At 44.3% G+C, this 22983-nt stretch overlaps 2 protein-coding genes across 8 annotated transcripts in view; one reads left to right on the top strand and one right to left on the bottom strand.

Moving 5' to 3' along the window:
- The window catches only part of tp53bp1 (tumor protein p53 binding protein, 1), a 27768-nt gene extending 12109 nt beyond the window's left edge, over nt 1-15659 (bottom strand). The window contains exons 1-17 of one of the 7 annotated variants that reach the window (XM_042062573.1): nt 15566-15659; nt 9168-9381; nt 8685-8772; nt 8473-8545; nt 8179-8240; nt 7835-7906; nt 7616-7687; nt 6993-7041; nt 6499-6632; nt 6186-6312; nt 5687-5766; nt 5251-5426; nt 3701-5051; nt 2985-3101; nt 2439-2636; nt 2077-2143; nt 818-907 (exon numbers count right to left, since the gene is read on the bottom strand). In XM_042062573.1, coding sequence (XP_041918507.1) covers nt 818-907; nt 2077-2143; nt 2439-2636; nt 2985-3101; nt 3701-5051; nt 5251-5426; nt 5687-5766; nt 6186-6312; nt 6499-6632; nt 6993-7041; nt 7616-7687; nt 7835-7906; nt 8179-8240; nt 8473-8545; nt 8685-8772; nt 9168-9347 — 2936 coding nt within the window. In that variant the 5' untranslated portion in view covers nt 9348-9381; nt 15566-15659. Of the gene's footprint in view, nt 1-817; nt 908-2076; nt 2144-2438; nt 2637-2984; nt 3102-3700; nt 5052-5250; nt 5427-5686; nt 5767-6185; nt 6313-6498; nt 6633-6992; nt 7042-7615; nt 7688-7834; nt 7907-8178; nt 8241-8472; nt 8546-8684; nt 8773-9167; nt 9382-10119; nt 10516-15565 lie in introns of those variants that run through there. The other 6 variants (XM_042062572.1, XM_042062571.1, XM_042062577.1 and 3 more) reach the window with 6 other exon arrangements.
- Nucleotides 15660-17730: 2071 nt separating this feature from the next.
- Nucleotides 17731-22983, top strand: part of map1aa (microtubule-associated protein 1Aa) — a 34153-nt gene continuing 28900 nt past the window's right edge. Inside the window, exons 1-2 of the mRNA XM_042062569.1 lie at nt 17731-17908; nt 18849-18950. Of these exons, the coding sequence (XP_041918503.1) occupies nt 17839-17908; nt 18849-18950 (172 nt within the window). The 5' untranslated portion in view covers nt 17731-17838. The remainder of the gene's footprint in view (nt 17909-18848; nt 18951-22983) is intronic.

Below are 22983 nucleotides of genomic sequence, written 5' to 3' on the forward strand. Positions count from 1 at the left end.
AGAAGAAGAGAGAGAGAGAGAGAGAGTGAGAGAGAGAGAGAGAGAGAGAAACCAAGGAGACACACATGCTGCGCTGTGCTGGACTGGGGGCGCGTTTCCCAAAACCATAGTTGCTAACCTGTTAGCAATTTAGTTGGCTGGCAATGGGAAATTGCATTGCAACCAAAGTTGCTAACTTAGTTAGCAACTCTGGTTTTGGGAAACTCACCCCTGGTGGGTAGAGAAAGCTGGTTGGCCATAGAGAAGAACAAGGCAGTAGAGAGATTCCATGCAGAATCATAAGCATCTTACTGGACCATAAAACCAGCTGCAGTGTTCCCACTTTATGAGAGAGAGAGAGAAGACTTGAGACGTGCCCTATTAAACACACACACGCACACGCACGCACGCACACGCACGCACACACACGCTTCTTGAGTCTCAGTGACCCTGTGCTCTTGACCTCACTTCACCCTGTCTAGAAATATATGGCAGCGTGGGAGCTCTATATATAACACCCACACACACACACACACACATCTCATACTTCCACTCATCAGGACCTGGCAGTGAAGAGACACCCTGTGATTGAAATCTGAGATCAGAAAATGCCATGAGCCACAACGCTACACATATCAGCATCAAACTATAGCAAACAGTCTCCATGTTCAGGACTGAGCTTGTGCATCATTAGAGTCCATGTGATGTTAGCAGGGTCCATGGGGGGGAGGGGGGTGATGGTGGCAGGGTCCATAATGGGGGGGGGGGGGGGGGGGGGGGGGGGGGGGGGTTGATGTTGGCAGGGTCCATAATGGGTGATGGTGGGGAGGCGCGGTACCTGAGAGGAGCAGAGAGAGTGCTGGGCTGGACCTCCTCTTCAGCCTCCTCCTGCCGGTGGACCTCACGGACACGACTGAACACAGACGGACTGAGAGAGGGAGAGAGAAAGAGAGGAGATTTAACTGACTGAAAAGATATACTGAGACCCTAGAGGCTACATGTAGCACAAAACAATAACAATGACTAGCCTCCTGCTAATGCCCCTCGTGACTCGAGAGAAACGTGACAGCACTGAAATTGATATAGGCGAAATTAAGTTACTAAAAAAAGTTTTTATTATTAATTCACATTGACCATACCGAACAAGGGAGAATGAAGGACGTGTTGTTGTGTTCTAGACCAATGTCCAGCACCAACAAGACAGCAGCTGCCCTGGTGGCATCCATGTTCTTCCCAAAAAGACTACAAACCCCAGCGTTCACGCTAGCAAACTTATTCGTACATGTTGTACGGGTGGGCATACAAGATTTACGAGTCAAATGGAAAAAAGCCAATAGACTAGCATTGTGGGCTCCAGAGGTGAGGGGCAGATGCCTTTCATTGTGCCCAGTAGCTGATGAAGTGGTCAACCTTGAATCAGATATTTCAAGTGCTGATGTGAAGGACATGCCAAGGTTACTCATTGCTGTGTGACTAACAAACCGAAACTTGGGGCAACACAAAATGGCAGTTCAAAATGAAGCTCCACAGTGGTTGACTAGAAATCAATGACACAGTGTTGTACATGCTACACTGACACTTCTCTCTGCGCCTTCCCTCGGACTCCTGCAGAGACACGAGAGCAGCGCTAACAGGCTCTTCTTGTTATCTATCCACACGCATCACAGCACCCCGACGGCCTCTGAACGTGTGAAAGAACAATAAAACAGGTTTCACCTCAGCAGTTCCTTCTTGTCTGTCTCCTCCTTCCACCAAACCCCCCTCTTCTCTCCCTTCATCGACTCCAGACGGTTTAAAAGCAATTAAGGCGGCCCTGATTTCCTCACAATGTCTTATCTGCGTGTAATTGCTCGCATTTGTTTTCTGTCTGGGACAGTTAATCTCTGTGCTGGCAAGAGGGGGACAGATGACAGAGAGCCTGGTGCCAAGAGGCAGTGGCAGCCTATTGCTCTGACAGTGATTCAGCAGAACAGATAAGAGAGGGAGGGGAGAGAAGGATGGAGGGAGGGAGGGAAAGATGGAAGAAGAGGGAACAAGAGAGCTCTAAAAATCATAGCCCACACAAATTACATCTTGCGCATAGCAACTGCGGGTTACCTAGCTACTGCCTTGGCAACAGTGGTAGCCTTGACAACAGAGCCATCATCATCTGATAATGGGGGTTCTGGAAGACATTTAAAAAGCACACAGATCAATGAAAAGGGTTATCACTCGCATAGACACACAAACACAGGTACACACACTGCTCTTTGTACTCCGAGTAGCCAGTCTGTTTAAGGTCATCTAAGGATTTACATCAAACTGTTTTCTTTCCACAGAAGTAACAACTATTTGCATATATCAGAACTTGTTAACACAAGGTACAAGGACTTGCAATGTTCCCTGGCTCCCTTTTCTCTGTAAACAAACAGCCTCGGCCCATCTCTTACTGTAAACAGCCCCCTCGCCCCATCTCTTACTCTGCAGACTGAAGCGCTCCGACCCCGAACTCCCCTCCTCCACTGGGGTCACCAGCTTCATGCGCAGACTCAGTTTCCCAGAGGCCTCGGCGGTGGTGGGCGGCTCCTCCGCGCTCTCCTCAGCCATGATCTCGCTGTCCGCCATGGAGGTCTCCCTGGTGACGTCCCCTTCTGACGCCTCAGAGAATGAGGTCATCTCTGCGACGGCGACAAAATAAATAAACAAGTGAATAAATAACTAACGCGGATCTGACACAGTAGCTGATCGATAACAGACTAATAACTCATTCATTGCAGGCCGGCTGAGCCACTGAAATCACACACACACACACATATGCCAGTAGAGGGGCGAGAAGACTGTCAGCAGTGCAGCTCGCTGCCGAATAAACACAGATGTGATTTGTTATGCAACAGACCTTTAAAGGCTGACAGAGGAAGAGAGTGAGATGGCGAGAGAGAGAGAGAAAATGAAAGGGAATAAAAGAACGAAAGCGAGTAAAAGAGAGAGATGGTGTGAGAGAGAGAGCACGAGACAGAGACACCCACCAATGGGAGTGCTGTGCCTGGGCGTCTTCTTCAGCTGGGAGATGAGCGGGGGAGTCGCCGTGACAACAGGCCGGATGAGCTCCCCCTCTTTAGGTAGTGTAAAGTGGAAGGGAATATCTACGGAAAAAAATATGCAGATTGGTTAATGTGCATCAACAAATGAAAATGCAGCATTTGTTTTTGCACTTCATCAGTGAGCAGTGCCCATATCTCAGTAGTTGATCATATATTTATCAACCCCAGGCCTGTGTTAATTAGGATTCACACATGAATCATTTAGAATTTTGAAATGTTCCTGTCCCAAAGTGGCCTCTTGTTTCAGCTCATCCAGAGTTCACCAGGGAAACAACTCAGAGGACAATTACTGAGATGAACAAGATATCCATATGAAGCATGAACATAAGCTGACACAACCCCTGCCTACATCTTTCATTTTTAATGTAGATCAAAGAGATTAAACAGCCTGTTGCTTGTCCTGGAGAATCCTCTATGAAACAACAAGCCTATTTTGACACAGTGGAGGAAGATCAGGTTGGATACCTGGGTTAAGATAAGGTTTGTTTTATTGTATAACAAAAGAGCTGAAAGGGGCCAGTTGGGGGTACAGTGAGGAACTACAATGCTCATTCTCAAATATCTTTTGTAATCATGCAAAACTATTTTCCTCTACACATTTGGTCAGCTTTCTGTAACAGAGGGCAATCCTCCTCACTCACCCCCGGAGCTGTCGCTCAGGCCCTGGGACTGGGAGCGGTGCGGCCCTGGGTCTGCTCTGGAACCCCTCTCAGGCTGAGAGAGAGAGCCCTTCCCCGGGGAGAGGCTCTTCTCCAGCTCCTTCCTCCTTCGCTCTGGGCTGCAGAGGCCGGGAGTGGGCTGTGATGCGGTCACCGTCCTGTCTTTGTCCTTCTCCTTCTGCTGCTGCTGGCTCACCTTCTGGCTCTTCTGTGGACTAGAGGGACTCGCAGAGCTGGCTTGGGCCGCTTTGGTGTGCTGAGGACCGGGCACCAGCTGCTGAGTCTCCAGCTGGTCCTGGTCCTCCTCCATGGGCTCTGGGTCAAAGTTCTGACTCTGGGAGAGAGCCAGGCAGAGTCCCAGTGAGGCTCCAGGCCCGGTTCCAACCACACTCTCGTTCTCATTCTCCTCCTCCCTTAGTTTATCCGTCTCTACCATCTCCTCCAGCGCAGGCACGTTTCTCTCTTTGCCTTGGCTGTGGCCGGAGCCCTGGGACCTCGGAGGTTGGCTGTGCTGGGTCAGTCTCTGGGATGCTGCCTGGCTGCTGGCCTGGGACTGAGACTGGGACTTGGGCTGGGATCTCTGGCTGTCAGGGACAGGCCGTGTGGCAGAGTGAACAGACAGCATGGACTGCGAGAGCGACTGGGAAGGCAAGCTAGGAGGCACCACCCCTAAATCGTCAGGGCTGGGAGAAGGCTTGGCGGCGGCAGAGCTCTCCACTCGGCCCAGCTGGGAGACACCACCACCGGAGGGTTTGGCACGGTCCAGGGTCGCCGAGCCCTGGCTCAGGGCACGGCCTACATTCACATTGTGAGAGGCAGGCCTGGAGTGCGGATCAGGCTGAGACCTGGAGATCTCCCTCCCTACCACCCCAGCACCGGGTCTCACACCGCACGTCCCTACTCCCCCACCGGAGGCACTAGACTGGCTAGCAGCAGTAGCAGCACGGCTTGGACCAGCATCACTGGTGTCCACCCCCATCGCCCCCTCAGTTGCCATCTCCTCTATCTGCGTGGCCTGGCTGTCCTCGTCCGCGTCCTCCAGGAAGCTCTGAGTCTTCTGGAAGAGGATGCTGGGCTGGCTGGTGGAGGACAGCTCCAGCTGGAAGGACACTCCCACCTCTGGGGCCTGGGAGGAGCTGGACTGGGCTGCCTGGGCCCCTTTGGACGTGTGCTTGGGCGAAGCAGCAGCAGGTGTGTTGCGAGGAGAAGACGTGGGGCTCGGTTTAGTGGGCAGGGTCTTCACAGCTGTAGGGGAGTTCTGGGTCTGAGAGGACGACGCCCCGTCGGCTTTAACAGTCGGCTGATCCAGACTAGGGGTGGCCACGAATATGTCCTATGACAACAGAAAACACAACGTTTAACAGCCAGTACTGGGATTACACCGGGGAGCTTTCTGTATCGTCTACGCTCAAAACAGCACAAATGCAATTCTAAGCTCCAATATCGCTACATTTTTAGCCGTTTGCACTGTAAACATTTACAAACAGAGCTTCATGTTTACACACACTATTTTTTAGGCCCGGGTGGCTTACATGAGAAAACTCAGGTTGGCTGGGCAGAGATAAACTCTTGTCCAACACAAAACCAGGAGAATTCTGGGATACTGGGGTGGAAGTGGGGCGTGGCTTGAGAACAGCACTGCTGCCTTTGGGCTTCTCTCCTCTTTGTGATTGGTTATCTTCGGTTTTGGAGATATCCATTGGTTCATCTACAGAAAGCAATGCAGATGTTTCATCAAGTAATTGCATCAACATGTAGTAATTGCCCTGGGCATACGTGTGGCTCGTATTGACCACTAATCTTTTCAGAAAGTAGGCAAATTTCAGGCAAAGAATTCCAGCCAAGGTCAGTATAATGTAAATGGTTGAAAGATAATGGCACATTTAAATTGCAAATGGCTTTTCTAATGCTCGGTTAACACACACATGAGGAAAGACGGGGTAATGGGGCTATTCTGATGTTAATTACCTCCAGTGGGAGAGCTGGGCACGATGAGGGGCGTCTGGCTCATCCTCTCCTGTGTGGCCGCCACAAAATCCACAGACTGTCTGTTAGCACAGACACACACGTAACAGTCAGCTCAGGTTGACACACATTCATCACAATAAATGTGTTAGAACCAGGCTTCCTCCATTCTTACAAATGTAAAGATGTAATTGATTGTGAAATGATGGAAACAAGCATTGTCTAAGCATGAGTAAATCAACAGCACTGTCCAAACATTGCTTCTACCTGCACAGTTCCAGATATCTCGTATCAGGTAATTATCCGCTTTTTATGGCTCATAAAAGTCGAATTAAAGCAAGTTAAATATAAGTCTTTACATTTGTACACACTTTGTCCAGATGGATACATTACACAGATCAATGAACACTTTCAACTGAGTACATTATTTGGCAAGGTTCTTCAATGGCAACTACTTATGACGTTATGATGAAAGAATACCCCTTCATGTTACAGCACTTACTGGGAGAGGCTCTCCTGCACCAGAGTGCCTTGGCCAGACAGGTGGAGGAGGTGGAGGCTGTTGGCTGGGGTGGAGGTGGGCATGCAGCAGTTGACCGGTTCATTCACTGTGCTGTCAACACATGTCCCTGCACAGGTAAACAACAACATAAACATGAGCATAATCAAAGTACTCTTGTGTCTTGTGTGTAGGATAAGCGGAAACACTTCCTCTCTAGATGGAAAGACAACTTCAGTTAGATGTGTTATGAAACAATGTTCTTTCCACAGGTGAACTCCAAAAATGAATGACTCAATCAATTACTGAAGCTTACCAGCTCTCCCCTCCTCCCCTTCAAACATGTCCTCCTGCGATGACACCATGTCCTCATCCTCTGTAGCCTGAGAGTGCAGCAGGGCCTGGATACTCAGCCTCTGACTCTCCCTACTGCTGGAGCTCACCTCAGACCTGGGAATGAACGAGAGAGCAAATTAGCAGGCAGAAAGGAATGAGGGACAAATAGAGGGAAGAGAAGAAATGAAAGACACAGACCAAGAGAGAGAGAGAGAGAACTTAGTTGGCTGGCAATGGGAAATTGCATTGCAACCAAAGTTTGCTAACTTAGTTAGCAACTCTGGTTTTGGGAAACGCACCCCTGGTGGGTAGAGAGAGCTGGTTGGCCATAGAGAAGAACAAGGCAGTAGAGAGATTCCATGCAGAATGATAAGCATCTTACTGGACCATGCAGAATGATAAAGCATCTTACTGGACCATAAAACCAGCTGCAGTGTTCCCACTTTATTGCGGTCAGTATACATGTGCACATACCTTCTCAAATCCTGGTTTTGGGAGTTCCTTCCTGTTGTCTTGGTGTTGTCTGCAGGAGAAGAACTTTTATTCAGTTAAATCTAAAAAAAACGCAGATATTTTAATGTATTTCAGCAACTGGCAGTACTTCATATTTCTAGAGGAATTTGCAGTGCTGTTGCAGCACTTTGAGGTGTGTGCTCCTGGCTGCGTGACTGCTTCTACACACAGTTGTGTTCTCGTCAACGTATGTCAGTGGGTGTTCCCACCGGTAGCTATGCAAAAGACTTGAAGAATAACCGTAATTTGATTGGCTGGTGCCGTCTGTTGTTGTCCGTCGGTGCAGCAAAAGTTCAACTTTTCGACACGAGCGACGGGAGCAACGCGACGCAACGGACCCACAATTCAGTTCGACAACGGATGATGTAAGCCCATGTAAAGTGGAAGGGATGCGTCTCCAGCACTGCACCGCACACAGCTGTGTGTGGGAGCCGTGAGTGTGTGTGGGAGCCGTGAGTGTGTGCTCCTGCCTGTGTGAGGGAGCCGTGAGTGTGTGCTCCTGCCTGTGTGAGGGAGCCGTGAGTGTGTGCTCCTGCCTGTGTGAGTGTGTGCAAGCTGGGGCAGTCTCCTCTTATTGCACTCACCACTCTTCTGCGGCTGGTCCCGAAATCCCTGGCTCTCCGACAGCTCCAGCAACCCAAACTGAGACATGCTCTCTACACACGAGAGAGAGAGAGAGAGAGAGAGAGAGAGAGAGAGAGAGAGAGAGAGAGAGAGAGAGAGAGAGAGAGAGAGCCGTGAGTGTGTGCTCCTGCCTGTGTGAGTGTGTGCAAGCTGGGGCAGTCTCCTCTTATTGCACTCACCACTCTTCTGCGGCTGGTCCCGAAATCCCTGGCTCTCCGACAGCTCCAGCAACCCAAACTGAGACATGCTCTCTACACACGAGAGAGAGAGAGAGAGAGAGAGAGAGAGAGAGAGAGAGAGAGAGAGAGAGAGAGAGAGAGAGAGAGAGAGAGAGAGAGAGAGAGAGAGAGTTGCTGATCCATTACATGTGCAACAGGAACTACACATTTATAACAATAACCCTCTACAGTAAGTCATAGAAGTCGTCCCCCGATCCCTGACTACAAGCTTTTGCAACATGTTAAAATGTATGAGTAATGAGAACATGACCCTTGGACAGTCCATGGACAGAACAAAACACTACCTTCAGTCTGAGCACAAGTGGTGGAGTCTGCTCCTGAATCCACATCCTCCATATCAGACCTGCTGGCAAAAGAGCAGCTGTATTTAGAGGGTCAAAATCATGGAAAAATACTCAAATGATACATGAAAATGAAGTCATTAGTATATATATGTATATATATATATATGTATATATATTTTGTCCTGAAATACACTGATATGTGTAAATGTGTATGTAAATACACTGATATATGCCTTGATATCACGGACTGACAATGGATAACATTTGTCCAAAACTACAATCGCGTGGCCATACCTTTTTGGGTCACCTGATGTGACAATGTCAAATACTGGACTACTTTCTTGGACCTCCAAGCTTTGGTCTGGCTCTGGAAGGACAAAACATGAAACAAAAAAGACATTGTGTAGATTCCAAAGATGTCTCATGACGGCTGACGCCACCACTCATGTGTAATAAAAGAGGGATAGAAAGAGACACAAAAGGAAAGAACACAACCGGCTACTGACCTTGGGAGACGGAGTGGTTGTTGTGGTTCCCACTGGCTTGGCTCTCCTTCTGGGAAAGTCGGTCTCGGGGAGGGGAGGAAATCAGCTCCTGTGGAAAGAGACACAACTCCCTTTATTTACCTTTCCTGTATGGATCAAGATTCACTTAGGTGATGGAGGTACAAGTGAGACGGGCAAGGGAAGTCTAACCCACCATTAGCAAGTTTATGAATGAGTTACAACAATTACTTACAATGACCATTGACAGTTACCACAATTAAGCCGAACACACATACACAACTCTGTTATATATAATCTTTCGTTTTCCACACAGAACCATCTCCTGTGAGAAATTCTGTAAATGGCCAATATAAGAGGCTAGTTTAGGAGAAGGGCTGAGAAAGTATGAAGCCATGAAAATATTGTTTGTTGTTTGTGGGGTCTTTTATGGCTTTGGACATAAATACAATCGCGTGGCTTCACAGAAAAACGATGCCCGCTTACCAGGACGGGACTCGGGGCGTGCGGCTGTAGGTTGGACAGGCGTTTGGCGAGCAGAGCGCGGTAGCTGCTCTCGGGGTCGTCCTCTGGCGCTAGGCTATCAGGTTGCGAGTCCTCTACGATCAGGCACGGGTTCTCGGGCTGCGGGAGACTGGAGTCCAGCTCGCTGCCACTCGGATCCATGTGGAGGGGAGGGACGAGATGATAACCGATGGGTCTGTAATCAAGGACACAATTAACATCATCAGCCTCTTTTAACAGCATCTCTGAGGCCTCACAGACCATTCAGAGTAATTCAATGGACAAACAGTTCAAGGTGGACATCATCAACACATGGCAACATTAACCCGGCGACACGTAGGTTTTCGTTCTGTGACAATAAGACGTATCCACCCGAAGTTATTTAAAAATGGAATGGCAGCTCGGGCACACGGCCAGATGTGGTGGTAGCCTAAAGTTGCAAGGGGACAGACGATTAACTCCAACGTTACATTAATCACAGAGACGTGAACAAAATTAACGGAGATACGCGCAACCGGAATGACCAGTTACAACAAAGAAATGTAAGAATCAATGTGCATGCTGCATTTGTGTTTAACCATGACGGCATTACTACTTAACCTAGCTAGTTAGCTCGCCATGATCAAGGGTGACGTTACTGCTTTGTCCAATAGACACTATGACTGAAGCTTTTTTTGCAGTAATACAACATGCATTGTCCACGAAATGTCATTCGATAGACCAGGCACAGTCGGGTTTTATCGTGCAACTGTGTATAAATAGTCGGGTCGGTTGCAAGTGGTTTTAATGATATGGCCCAGTTGATCATCTAGCAATCTAGCATATATATGCTAGCGTTAGCTAAATTAGCATAAAACGAATTTGTTATGTCCAGCAACACCACAACAAAAATACTTGTGCAGAATGACCAAATAGCATGGATGTTTGCCAGTACCTGGTTTCATGCAATGGAGAAAATTGTTCATCATCATCATACCTCCCAAATCTGACGATTACAGGAAGCCCATCACGTTTTGGACACCGCACCAAGTTCTTTACTTAGGTTCATGCCCACTTTTTCTCTTGCTTCGCGGGAAACTATTGAAGACGCCGCGCTATGATTGGCCTATTGCGTCGTTGTAAAGCATAGATGAGAGACTCACCCTCCTATTGGCCTACAGTACGGCAAAGGCGGTGCTATTTGCAATGTTTACCTTCCACAGTCATTGTATCACTACATGCCCAGAATGCGCTTAAGAACTGTGGTGGCATCTTGGTGTAATCCTACAATGGCTATATGGACAATATACCAATCAGGTCCCTTCCAGCGCGATGCAATGACTATATTTACACATTTGCTGAGTGTACACAGAGTGTGAACCAATGAGAGAACTAAAAGATACACGAAGTAAGAAAAAAATGGGTCAAATAGGGACATGGTCTGGTCTGGTCAGTATTTAGCCTATGCTGCTTATAATGGGGAACGCAATGTCAGGACTTAGGTTAGGTAGGCTCCATCCTGCACAGAAAGATTTGTTTTGTCCCCCATAACTTTGGGCCTCACAACCAAGACAAACTACAGTACCCTACAGTTGCCAATAAAACAGCTTCTAATATTTTCCTATGACACCCAATAAAGTTGGAGAATACAAAGCAAGGGATTTAAGGCCGTTCGTCTTTACCAAATCTCCCCAGATCGTCCAGATTCCTAGCTCCACACTTGTGCATTCTCCTCTTTGACTCACCCCACTGTTTTTCTATGGAGTTTAGACCAGGGGACTGAGATAGCAATGGCCGAAGCTTGATTTTGTGTTCAGTAAACCATATTTGTTTTTATCTGGACGTTTGCTTTGGTTCATTGACCTGATGAATGATCCAATTATGACCAACTTTTAATGTCTTGGCAGAGATTGACAAATTTTCTTTTGAAAATGTTCAGGTTTTTTTTGGTGTTCAACATGATTGTAAATTTTTTTGCTTATCTTACTATCCTCCATAATGTGCGTGGGCGCAAGATAACCATGGGTCTTTGTCCAAGCATGTTTGTCACATTTCCAGATGATTAGAACCTTTTAATAATCGTTTTAACTGTAAGTATAGGCAGAGACTTTCTAATGTGGAGACACAGCACTCAAAAAATACTCCATAGAAATGCATGGGGCTAGTTTGTCACGCCAATATGGCCGTTATCTACACATATCCCACCCCTTACTCGGCAAAACGTCGACATGTGAATACATTGAGCCAATCATGTGGTGTGATGTGAATACATTGAGCCAATCATATGATGTGTTGTGAAGACATCGTGCCAATCATCTGTTGTGATCTCGCTGCTGGAGCAAGATTGGTGTCGTGAAGCCTTGCGCACGCGCAGTTCGACCCAAAGACTGTGCCCGATGAGTGCCCATAAAACGTTGGTATATGGCCGCCGAGTGGAGGGACTTGCCTAAAAGGACTTTGGTATAGGCATTTTCAACAAAGTACCTAGTTTTTATAGACATCCCCTGACTTACAAATGTCAACACGCTTTATTTTTATTTAGATTTAATGTATTCTCTTGTCTTTCCAATGTTGAAAAATGACTAGAGGATTTAGCCTCTGTCACTTTATTTTCATACCTTAGTGAAAAAAGAAAGTCATGAACTACTTCTGAAAGTTCACAGACACTCTGATTAACTTAAATAAGTTGAAATTAGATAGGAAAATACTTCTATTAGGTTTTGTATATAAGATTATTCTAGGGGTGCCAGTATTTGTGAGCAACGTGTTTTTGTTAAAAATATTTATTTCTTATTGAGATTTTCCTTTTTCTCAGAATTTTCAAGGGTGTTTTTTTTCATTGTTTTATTGTGGGATTACAATAAATCACCAAAAAATTATTTTTTATAGCCGTTTTTAGTCAACTTTACCAAAGGTGCCAATAATTCCGGAGGGTACTGTATGTGAAAAGCTACTTGACAATAAACCTGTTTCTGATTTGATTCTGGCCATGGCAGTAGGCTAGGCCTACCGTTTACTTTCCAGATGTTCCGAATTTTAGACAGGTAGGCCTAGAAAACTATACTACCAGCAGTCAGATGTTCGGACACGCCTAATAATTTCTTTTGCTGACTATTTTTACATTGTAGAACAAAACTGAAAACTATGAAATAACACATTGGGTTTTGTAGTAGCCTAAATAAAACGTATACACAAAGCACAATGTTTTATATTTGATGTGATGACCACATTTCACACTCCTGGCATTCTTTCAACCACCTTAAGTTAGACGTTGGGAATGGTTTTCCAACATTTCTGAAGGAGATCTATATAGCAAGCATTTTGAAGAAGAGGAAACATATTTAATTTTGCAGAAGAAAACACAGTGTTTCATAAATCAGATTTTTAAATGTTCATGACTTTACACACTATTGGCATCATCATAACCAGCTTCATAAAATAGTCACCTGGAATGTTTCTTGATTAACATGAGTGACTGAAAAGCAGCCAACAAGCACTCAACATAAAGGAGCTCCTTCAGGACTTGGATGAGAGAAGAGTGGATATAGTGGCCAAAGTGGAAAATGCTGTCATCACAGCCAAAGTTGGCTGCTTTGAAAAGACTACATTATCTTTGCTTTGATACTTTTTTGTTTACATCCCCATGGGTTTAATTAATAGGCTATTGTTTTCGGTTTTCAGTTTCATTCTACAATGAGAAGAAAAAGAAAGACTCATACATTATGAGTAGGTGTGTTGACACTTTTGACTGGTCAATCAAATGTCAGGCTCTTTTTCAATTAGGTTAAATGGGCAGTTTTTTCTTAATTTTTTCCTCCAAGGTTTGTAAAAGACATTTCTTTTAGATGACCTACCATGAGGGTCAAGTCAAATCTAAATCTCTACAGCTTTTTTCCCAGGTCCCCTGCATATGTTGTGTCTCATTATCATCAGAGGTGCCAAAGTATTGTGCTGAAGAGCCTTGGCCTACAGGTTGATAATACATCTGTATAGATTTAAAATATTTTTTAAATGTGCTACATTGACCTGATTTGACTAACTATGTTCAACAGGACATTTTTCATTTTTTAATACTGATCATAAAAAACTCCACGTTGTACAACCCCAAAACAGAAAAAGTTGGGATGTTGTGTAAAATGTAAATAAAAACAGAATGTCATAATATAGAAGTCTTGTAAACCCATATTTAGCAGCAAAAAGGACATAGGCCTAGACAACATATCAATAATAGGGATCAATAAAGTATATCTATCTATCAGCAACATGTTACAAAAAAAGTTGGGACGGGAGCATGTATACCACTGTGCTGCTTCACCTCTTCATTTAACACAATTTTGTAAATGTTTAGGAACTGAGAAGACCATTTGCTACAGTTTTGAGTATAAAATGTTGTTCCATTACTCCCCGATATAGGATTTCAGTTGCTCAACAGTATAGGGTATTCTTAGTCATGCTTTTCATTCCATTATGCACCTAATTTGACAAATCTGGACTGCAGACATGCCATCTTAGCACCTGGACTTATCCTCTATGGAGAAATACTATTTAAGTATGTGCAGAATTCATTTTGGCATTGTTTTCCTGAAATATTCAAGGTCGTCCCTGGAAAAGACATTGCCTAGATGGCAGTATATGTTGATCAAAACCTGTATACATCATTCAGAATTGATTGTGCTTTACCAAATGTGCAAGATGCCCATGCTGTTGGCACTAATGCTCCTCCACACCATCATAGATGTTGGGTTTCGAACTGAGCACTAAAACAAGTTGGATAGGTTGGATACACAGATAGGCCCCCTCCTCTTTAGCCCAGATGAGTCCAAGATTTCCAAAACGAAAGGCAAACTTTGATTGGTCTAACCACAGGACCTTTTTCCACGTTACCTCAGTCCATTTTACACAAGCTCAGGCCCAGATAAGAGGGTGGTATTTTCTGTATCATGTCTCAATACAATTTTAGCTGTTACAATTTTGGCTGTAGTTTTGGAATTAAGTATCAAACTGGGCACATAGACAATGGTTATCAGAGATTGTCTTGAGCTAATACAATGACAGGTCTGGAAACAGGTCTGGTGTTGATGCAGTGCCATCTGAGGTCCAAAAGACCACAGCCGTCCAATTTGTTTTTCAGCTATTTCCCTTGTTTGCAAAGATTTCTCTGGATTCTCTGACTGTTTTAATAATATTATGTCCTGTAGATGATGAACTCCCTAAATACGTCACAATTTCATGTTAAGAAGCATTAAAGTGACATTGTTTCATCATTTGTGCACACAGGTTTACACAGAGTGATAAATACCCCTACATCTTTACTTCTAATAGACCCTGCCTCTCTTGGATGCTCTTTTTCATACCCAATCGTGTTGCCAGTTACCCTAATTAGTTGTGAAACATTCTTCCTTTTGTTTTCTTTATCATTACACAACTTTTCCAGCATTTTGTTACCCCGGTCCCAACTTTTTTTGAAACATGTTGCTGGCATCAAATTCAAAATTAACATATATTTTTCATGAAATAGTCAAATTTCTCATTTTAAACATTTGATATATTGTCTGTGTCCTTTTTGCAACTAAATATGAGTTTAAGAGATTTGCAGATTATTACATTCTGTTTTTATTCACATTTTACACAATGTCCCAACTTTTTCTGTTTTGGGGTTGTATTTGTATAATTGCAAAAATACAGATGAACGTTATTATTAGGCTACACAACAAAACAGACCTGATAAAAGCAATATCCACATCGCCCTAATTGCCAGCCATTTTAGCCTTCTGTCAGTTTCGGAAAATACGCACACGCAATGAGCATCTTACCCTGTGCTGTTTATGGCCCCTTACAATGTGCACCATGGAACCTGTGACACGCCCTTCATATAACTTATTTGAATTGTGCCATATGTTGTTTGGAAGGGTTTACATGCCTTATGTCCAGCCGAATCTATTCACTCATACGGAGTTCAGGGATCGCATGTGGGATGCTCATAGGCTACCGTAATGATCTCCATTACAGTTTTCTGACAAGAGGGCGGCGGAGCTGACTGGAGTAGGTTTAGAAATAAACTGCAGGAAAAAAAGGAAAGATATGGGATTTGGATACTACGTATTCACTATTTAAGTGCCATACAAAGACGCACCAAGGTATACTCAGAAACATTGGTTTAACCATGAAGCGAGTGAAGATTTCTAAACTTGCCGAGTATTCGGGCTAATGCAATCAGACCAAAAATGCGCAGCAAGGTGCGTAGCCTTCGGAGCTCAAATGTAGCACTCCTTGAAATCTGCCCTTGAACACAAATCTGTGTCATCATCACAAGCGAAGAGAAAGGCGGTAGTCTTAACAACACCGATAAATTAAGAGAATCTATCCCATTACGAATTAAAATATGCAATGACACGTATTACCTGTAAAAGAAGATCCTCAGCTAGCAATATTATTAAAAGTTTATAGCTGGCTTCCTCGCAGAAAAATGAAAGCACTGAGTTGCACTCTCACCCCTTCTTGTGCTATCCACGGGAGAACGGGGCGCGGAACACACGTATGGTACTTAAAGATGCAATGGCATTTTTTTTATGTGCACGCGCGTCAATCAAGCGGAGAAGTGCATGTGATGTTCATACTAAATAAAAAATATGTTACAATGTTACATGTTACAATGCACTTGATGTAGATATTTACCACTTTGGACAAGTGTGTCAGATCCCTATAGAGTCGAAAAATAGTTATTTAAATTCCACACTCTTTCAACACTTGAAAGAGAAGTAGCGTAGTATACGTAGCCTTAAATATTTTGTCAATATTAGGCCTACCTTATGTTGTCCCACACAATTACCATGAATTCGTTCAGCTGGCTTCAACCATGATTAACTGTAGGCTTTAGAAAACTATATTGCACTATTTCTAAACTAAGGTATCCCAAATCTCTGCTATAAATGAAAAAAATAAAAAATAAAAAATCGAAGTAGCCTAGGCTATAATTCTGCTCACACACAAAAAGAATTAAACACCTTCTACATATGCGACAGGCTACTCTTAATGATGTTTCGTTGAGGATTTTCTTTCATGTATACGTTAATTCAATTGACATGTAGCCTAATTATAAAAGAACACTACTGACCGATGGTTTGCATTAGGATAGCCTACTTTTTGTTGAGGATGCACTATTTCGGTACCAACAGCAGATGACAGTATAGGCTCTGTTTTCTTATTTAATTTCCCATTTTGAGGAACAACGCTGGGATTTTGCTCCGAGAATGAATCTGGGCGGTCTAGACGGTGTTATGATCTCCGGTGAAGAGTCACCAATGTTTCCACTTTAACACACAGTGGCTACACCCCGCGTGTCTTACTGAAACTGAAGATGTAGCCTATTTTGTATTTCTGCATATTTGACAATTCATCTGGCCAGTTATGTGACTTAGGTCTCATACCCGGCTATTATGTTATGTATAATTTATGACACAGAATCATACACACATAGGCTATACATGTTTTTCCATGAAATAGAACTCGCATAACTATACAGCCATCTAGCGCGCGAGTTTTTGGTTTGACCCTTCCTGCAATCTGTGCATTTGTCCCTGCTGGATGACTGCCCAGACTCTGACTGTGTACTGCACTGCGGTAAGAATCTCTAGAGGATTAACAGACAAAATATACATCTGGCCTCACACCACACTGCTAGGTGTAGGCTACTCATCTAGACTATCTATCTGTGTCCTTATGGCATTATGGTACGTCATGAGTGTAAATGTGCCCGGCTGATTTTTAAGTGCGCGCTGCGTGCACAAACATACTGACTGAAGATACACAGGATATCTTTATTTATACAAATAACAAGTTGTTGTAATACTGAAGGTCTCTTCTATTTTAAGCAATGGCGATCAATAATTTAAATGTTGGTTTAAAACAATAATAATTAGCCTACATGTAGGCCTATTTTTGCCTGACACCGGCCTTCGTCTGACCACGGCTGTTCTTGCTCCCCACAGGCAGCGTGCTGTCAGCTGCGATCCACGCCTCTGCAGGCACACTCTGTAACAGTCGGTGACTCAGGACAAACACTCGGCTGACACAGGGGCTAGCCTCCAATCAGCGTTATGCGACTCATTCCCATGTTGACGAGACGAAAACTAGGACATCTGAAAGAGGAGAAATGTAGTAAGCAAAATTGAACGCGATTTTCTAAGGCTTTAGGCCTTTTTCCCTCAAGGAGTGTTAAGGACATGCCAGTAGCCGAAGTAAAAAAGGACGGCACTGTCATGGTATATTTGTTAATTTATAAAAATAAAAAAAAAAATAAAGAAAGGAAGACAAGTATTTATGATGTTTTGAAAGTCCTTCGTTTTGCAATGAACCAATTGGCGAGGGCTGACATCAAATAGCCACATCATTTTAGGACCAATCAAATGGCTTCACTTGTGAGACACTCCCACTGGTCCTCGGCTGATGTTGTCTCGCGCAGACAGTGCTCATGGATGCAGTTGTCATGGAAATGGAAGAGGTCCCAGCGTCAGCTCGAGATCCTGTTGCCATGGAAATGCCGGTAGGAGATGCTCCCTCTGTGGCGAGACACAAGGAGCGCAGCGCGAATCCGGAACAGGACAAGCCGCGAGAGCTTACTCAGCACCGGGTGGGCGCGTGTGTTGCTCCCCCGTTTTACCCGAGGAATTATTACATGCTGATCGTGATTGGAGAAATTGCCACAGAGGATCAGCTTGAGATCGCAAAAGAGCACATCAAACGCGGTGAGTTTGATGCTTCATGTTTGTCAAGCACAAGTGAATCAGTTATGACCGTTTTTATAACATGAAGGAGTTTTGCTTTGGAGATTCTCTCAGAAAATATTATATGGCAGCCAGCCACCCACAGAAAAGGCGAGTCACGACCCATGGCGCACCTTTGCATCAAATTTACCTTTCTGTTTGTCACCGTAAACACACATCCGACTTCATTTTGTGTATCCCCAAAGCAAGAATGTTCTCAAGGGTGCATTTCACTGAAAAACCCCAGTCCTTATAGTTAGTAAAAGTGTAAATAGCAAATTCACTGTAAGATCACACAGAAGGAGTTTTAATAACATAGTTAGATATACAATACAATCGTTTTGTCAATAAATAATTGTTTCCTAACAGTTACCTATGTTACTGATGCATCAGTAATATAGTAATATGTAGTTTGCCAGTCTCTTCAGAGAAAAGGTCAAATGAAAACTAATTGAAAAAAAGTTGATCCACTTTTCATGGCTCATCATCATCCCAAACATGCCTTAACTTTTGTTACCATGACTACCAATCAAGTCCTTTTCCTTACATAATTAATGTAATTCACTAAATTACTCTAAAAACCACCTGACAGCCTCAAAGTCCTTTGCCTAGTGTTGCATAAAACCACCACCTCTGTCATAGTTATGTCAGAAATACTTGCTATAAATACAATACTTAATGCTTGAAATAGAATCTTGTCTTCATTACTTTGGTTTGTGCAGGTGAATGTCATCAACGTCTCCATACAGAAGACTTCTTCACATCACATAATTTTAATGCATGGTGTATTGTACTTTAGGATGGTTTGTGATAAATTACAGTAACAGAAGTAAACAGTGCACCAAGCAGTCAAAGTATGGAAAAGTAAACTGCCTCACCACACAAACTTCATGTCAAATTTCTTGTATGTGCCTGTGGACAGGACTGAGATCTTGGGATGTGGACCTGACCGCCTGTGACCTAAACAGAGAGCTCCAGCTCTTCCAGAAGCATCACTCTGCCCAGTTCTCTCATGAGGTCAAAGGTCAGACATACCCATCAAACTCCAAGAAGCATGTTAATACCACTGGTGTCATTTAGTATGTTAACATTACATATAGAAGGACTAAATGTTTTACTTTGTTCAGTGCAAAATGTTTTAAATGTTTACTTTTATTTCTTTCATTAAAGCTATAGGCCTATACTGTTGATTTTTCATACTGTTTTCATACTGATTTTGTAACATGCAGTGAAGCAGTCACATGAATATCATTGTTTTGTTTAAAAGCTTATAGTTGCATAATTTAAACAACCTACTCTTTCTATGCCTTTGTAAATTGGCTAAAGATAGGTTTGACAATAAGGATCCACGGTGATTCATGTACATTATGGGAAGGACTAGCAGAAGTGAAGCATGAAGCATGCCAGTACCAGCTGACGCAGCCTTTAACACTCAACAGGAAGCACAGAAGGTTCTGGAAACAAAAGGCCATTTGACTGTCCTTGCCTCTCTCTTCTCCAGGACAGTAGTAAGAGAGGCCCAGAGCGGACACAAATGTACTCATTCTCAGGCTCTGTGTTCCGAGAGGATCTCTCTCTCTCTCCCTCTGTCTCTCTCAATCCTCTATTGAGATGAGATGCTTATTGTAAAGCATGATTTCTTTGGCAACTATTCTTATCATGTAAACAAAGGTTGAACCATACTTGATTCAAAGGAGCAGCATGCATATAATCTACTGTAATAGTAGGACACACTGACCTTTCATAGTGTCTTCAGACTCCCTAATGGACTAGACTAAATCAGCATATGACGCATTTTAGGCCAGACATAAAGATGCAGGAAGAGCTGACTACAGAGTTCCTCCTGCCCTGTCGCCCCCACGTCACTTTATCTGTTCAAATATTCCTTGTCCATCTCGCTCTCTGTCGCTCACGGTCAGTTTACTACTCCAAACACAGGCATGCACACACACACACACAGGCACACGCACGCACGTACACACACACACACAGACAGACAGACAGACACACACACACACACACACAGACACACAACCCTCTTTTACAGTCTCCTCATGCTTGACAGCCCCAAACCCCCAGCCCACCCCACGTCCCCGCCTCGCTCGGTCTGTTCCCACCAAAACAGGTTCCTGGAGGTGTTCATTACATGATGCAGCTCTATCGATCTCCATCTCGTATCCACATGCTATCATATCGTGGGTCAGTACCCCTGATGATGTGATAGAGTTTTCCCATGCGGAACAGACTGCCATGGCCACTAGTAACATTAGCTGGATTACCGAGGCTTACTGTATAATAACATGTTCACACACACACACACTATATACACCAAGAACCCTGTCTTAGATTTATATTGCATTTATAGTAAAACTGTTCACTGCCCTGTGGAATAGGATATTAATCGCTGGGAAAACATCTAACATCAAAGATGAATCATTGTGTCTGCCAGAGGCAAAAGAGGAAGGAGGAGAGTTGTTATTAAATAATTTTACTGGTGCCTCCAAGTCTGAGCGCAAGAAACCACTCATTTGTGAAACACAACACTATCGTAGATGTATCGTAGATGTGATATAGATATTTGTATACGCTGCTGCTGTTTATGAATATACATTTTCTTTTTCATATTCGGTTCCCTAAAATTTCTCCTCCCTTTCTGCACATAGGCAACTCCTCCATCCAGTATATTGTTTTTTTTTTTAAATATATTTATATCACCGCTGAGTAAAAAATGTGCCTATTTTGATACCAAGAGCAGCATCTGTTGTGTGCATTAGAGTAGTTTTATAAACAGGCTAGGGTGTGGCATTGCTAGGCTGTCTCTTGTTTGTTTTCACTCTCCCTCTCTCTCTCTCTCGCTCTTGCTTTCTCTGGCGTCCCAGTAGCATGCTGCTGGTTCACTGCAGTGGGGTGTTAATATTTATGGCCCTATCAGGGATCTGGGCTGCAAATCTGGTTTTAGCGCCACCTCTGTGTCATGTATACCAGGTCTGACTATACGTGCAGCCATGGGCAACTTCACACTCACACGAGTCACGCCTTTCTATATGCAGCTGAAGCCTCCCCACACGCAGACACACCCTACACGCACACAGTGAAACATTATGCACACTCACGTACGCACACACACACACACAGTGAAACACATGCATACTCATTCATTCATTCACACACACACAGTCTCTCCTTCACAGCTGACCTTCCCCTCATCCTGTGATTCAGATTCCTAGTTGTAATTGAGTGTAATTATCTAACCTCTCCTGAGCTGCACCTATAGCCCCTCTCCCTCTGTCCCCTCAGAGGGCATTTCCCCCAGCAACCCCCCCCCCCCCCCCATTCCATCCTCTCCAACTCAAATGCATTATACATCAGCCTCTCTCTCAGTTATTGCTCATTCTCACACAATACCTTCATCTTCTCAGCCCTCTCAGTAGCTCTCTCTTCTCTTCCTTTATCAGCTCATCACTTCTCATCTTACACAATCCACCCATCCCCCCCCCCCCCCCACACACACACATTTGTCCTCTGAATATCTCTCTCTCTCCTTCTGTCTCTTCATCTCCCCATCCTGGTGGCCTAGGGTGTGGTGGGGTGGGCATGTCTATTAGTGATGGCAGGAGGCAGTGTAAGGCTGTAAGAGGCGACTCAGCTGGAGAGGAGATCAATCACAGTGCAGCTCCAGCACACATTAACCCATAGTGTGCTGCAGCTACCATGGGGACAGCACAGCACAGCACAGCCACCCACATTAGCCCATATTGTGCTGCAGCTACCATGGGGACAGCACAGCCACCCACATTAGCCCATAGTGTGCTGCAGCTACCATGGGGAAAGCACAGACACATTAACCCATAGTGTGCTGCAGCTACCATGGGGACAGCATGGAACATGTCTCTGCTGCACTAGGTTTTTGTTAGCCTGGGTGCCATTCCGAACTTAGTCCCGCCCACAACTGAGGTCTGACTAGAATTGAGTATGACTACATCAGGCTAGGTTTTTGTCACATTTTCTGTCTTTATTTCTATAAAGGCATCAAAAATGGTGTCATATAGCATGCACTGCACGTTACACACGGTTCTGCAGCTTTAACTGTGACCGATACTGTGCTGTTTAACAACCTGCATGGGCTGTAAATCTTATGCCGTTTCAAACACACACACTGCAGATGTGACATTTTCGCTTTATGTTTCCCTTGATGTCAACTATGGATAATGCAGTGTATATGGTTTTGTTGCGAGGTCGTAATGCTCTTATTGTAAACACAGCACATGTGGATGTATCCATGTAAGGCCAGAGAAGGGCTGCTTAAAATGAGGTGGAGGTGTCCTAGAGAAAGAGTTTTGTTGTTGTTTGTTTTACAGTCAAGACTTGACTCCGATGTTGTTGATGATAGGGTTCTAGTGCCAGATCTTTTAATGGCTGCTGCAACAGTAATGCAGTTGTTGATATGTTAATGCTAATGTTCTGATGTAAACCTGGACATGGACAAGGCCACCTAGAAATTGATGTTAAAACAAGACATTTATATGCAAGGCACGGATGTAAAATGAGCTGTTTTTACGATTTGATTTCGTATATTAAGTATATCTTTCTAATTTGCACCTCCCTGTCAGCCATTCCATCCCACATCACAGTGCTCTGTCTAATTAGCATTGCTGAAAGGAGACGGTGCCACCTGCATGCTAAATGAGGGAGGAGAGGAGAACCAGACAGATTGGGCTGCTCCACAGCAGCCTCTGGCTAGAGGACTTCACAGCCAAAGTGGAGCACACACACTAGTGTGTTTGTGTAAGAGAGAGGGGGGGGGGGGAGTGTGTGTGTTTATACTGTAGATATGTGTGTGCTACGGTGTATTTGTCTTTTTGTATCTGTATTGGGGGTGGGGGTGTAGTAAAAACATGTGTGAGCGCATGTGTGTAAGAGGTGTGTGTGTGTGTGTATGAGACAGCATATGTTTGTGTGTATGTGTATACCTGTGCATGCTGTGTGTATGCGTGTATGTGTGTGCATTTAGTGCCAGATGTCATAGACCTCACAGGGCTCGGGGTGGCCAGCATGCT

Source organism: Alosa sapidissima, chromosome 14, assembly GCF_018492685.1.
Source record: "Alosa sapidissima isolate fAloSap1 chromosome 14, fAloSap1.pri, whole genome shotgun sequence".
NCBI classification, from domain to species: domain Eukaryota; kingdom Metazoa; phylum Chordata; class Actinopteri; order Clupeiformes; family Clupeidae; genus Alosa; species Alosa sapidissima.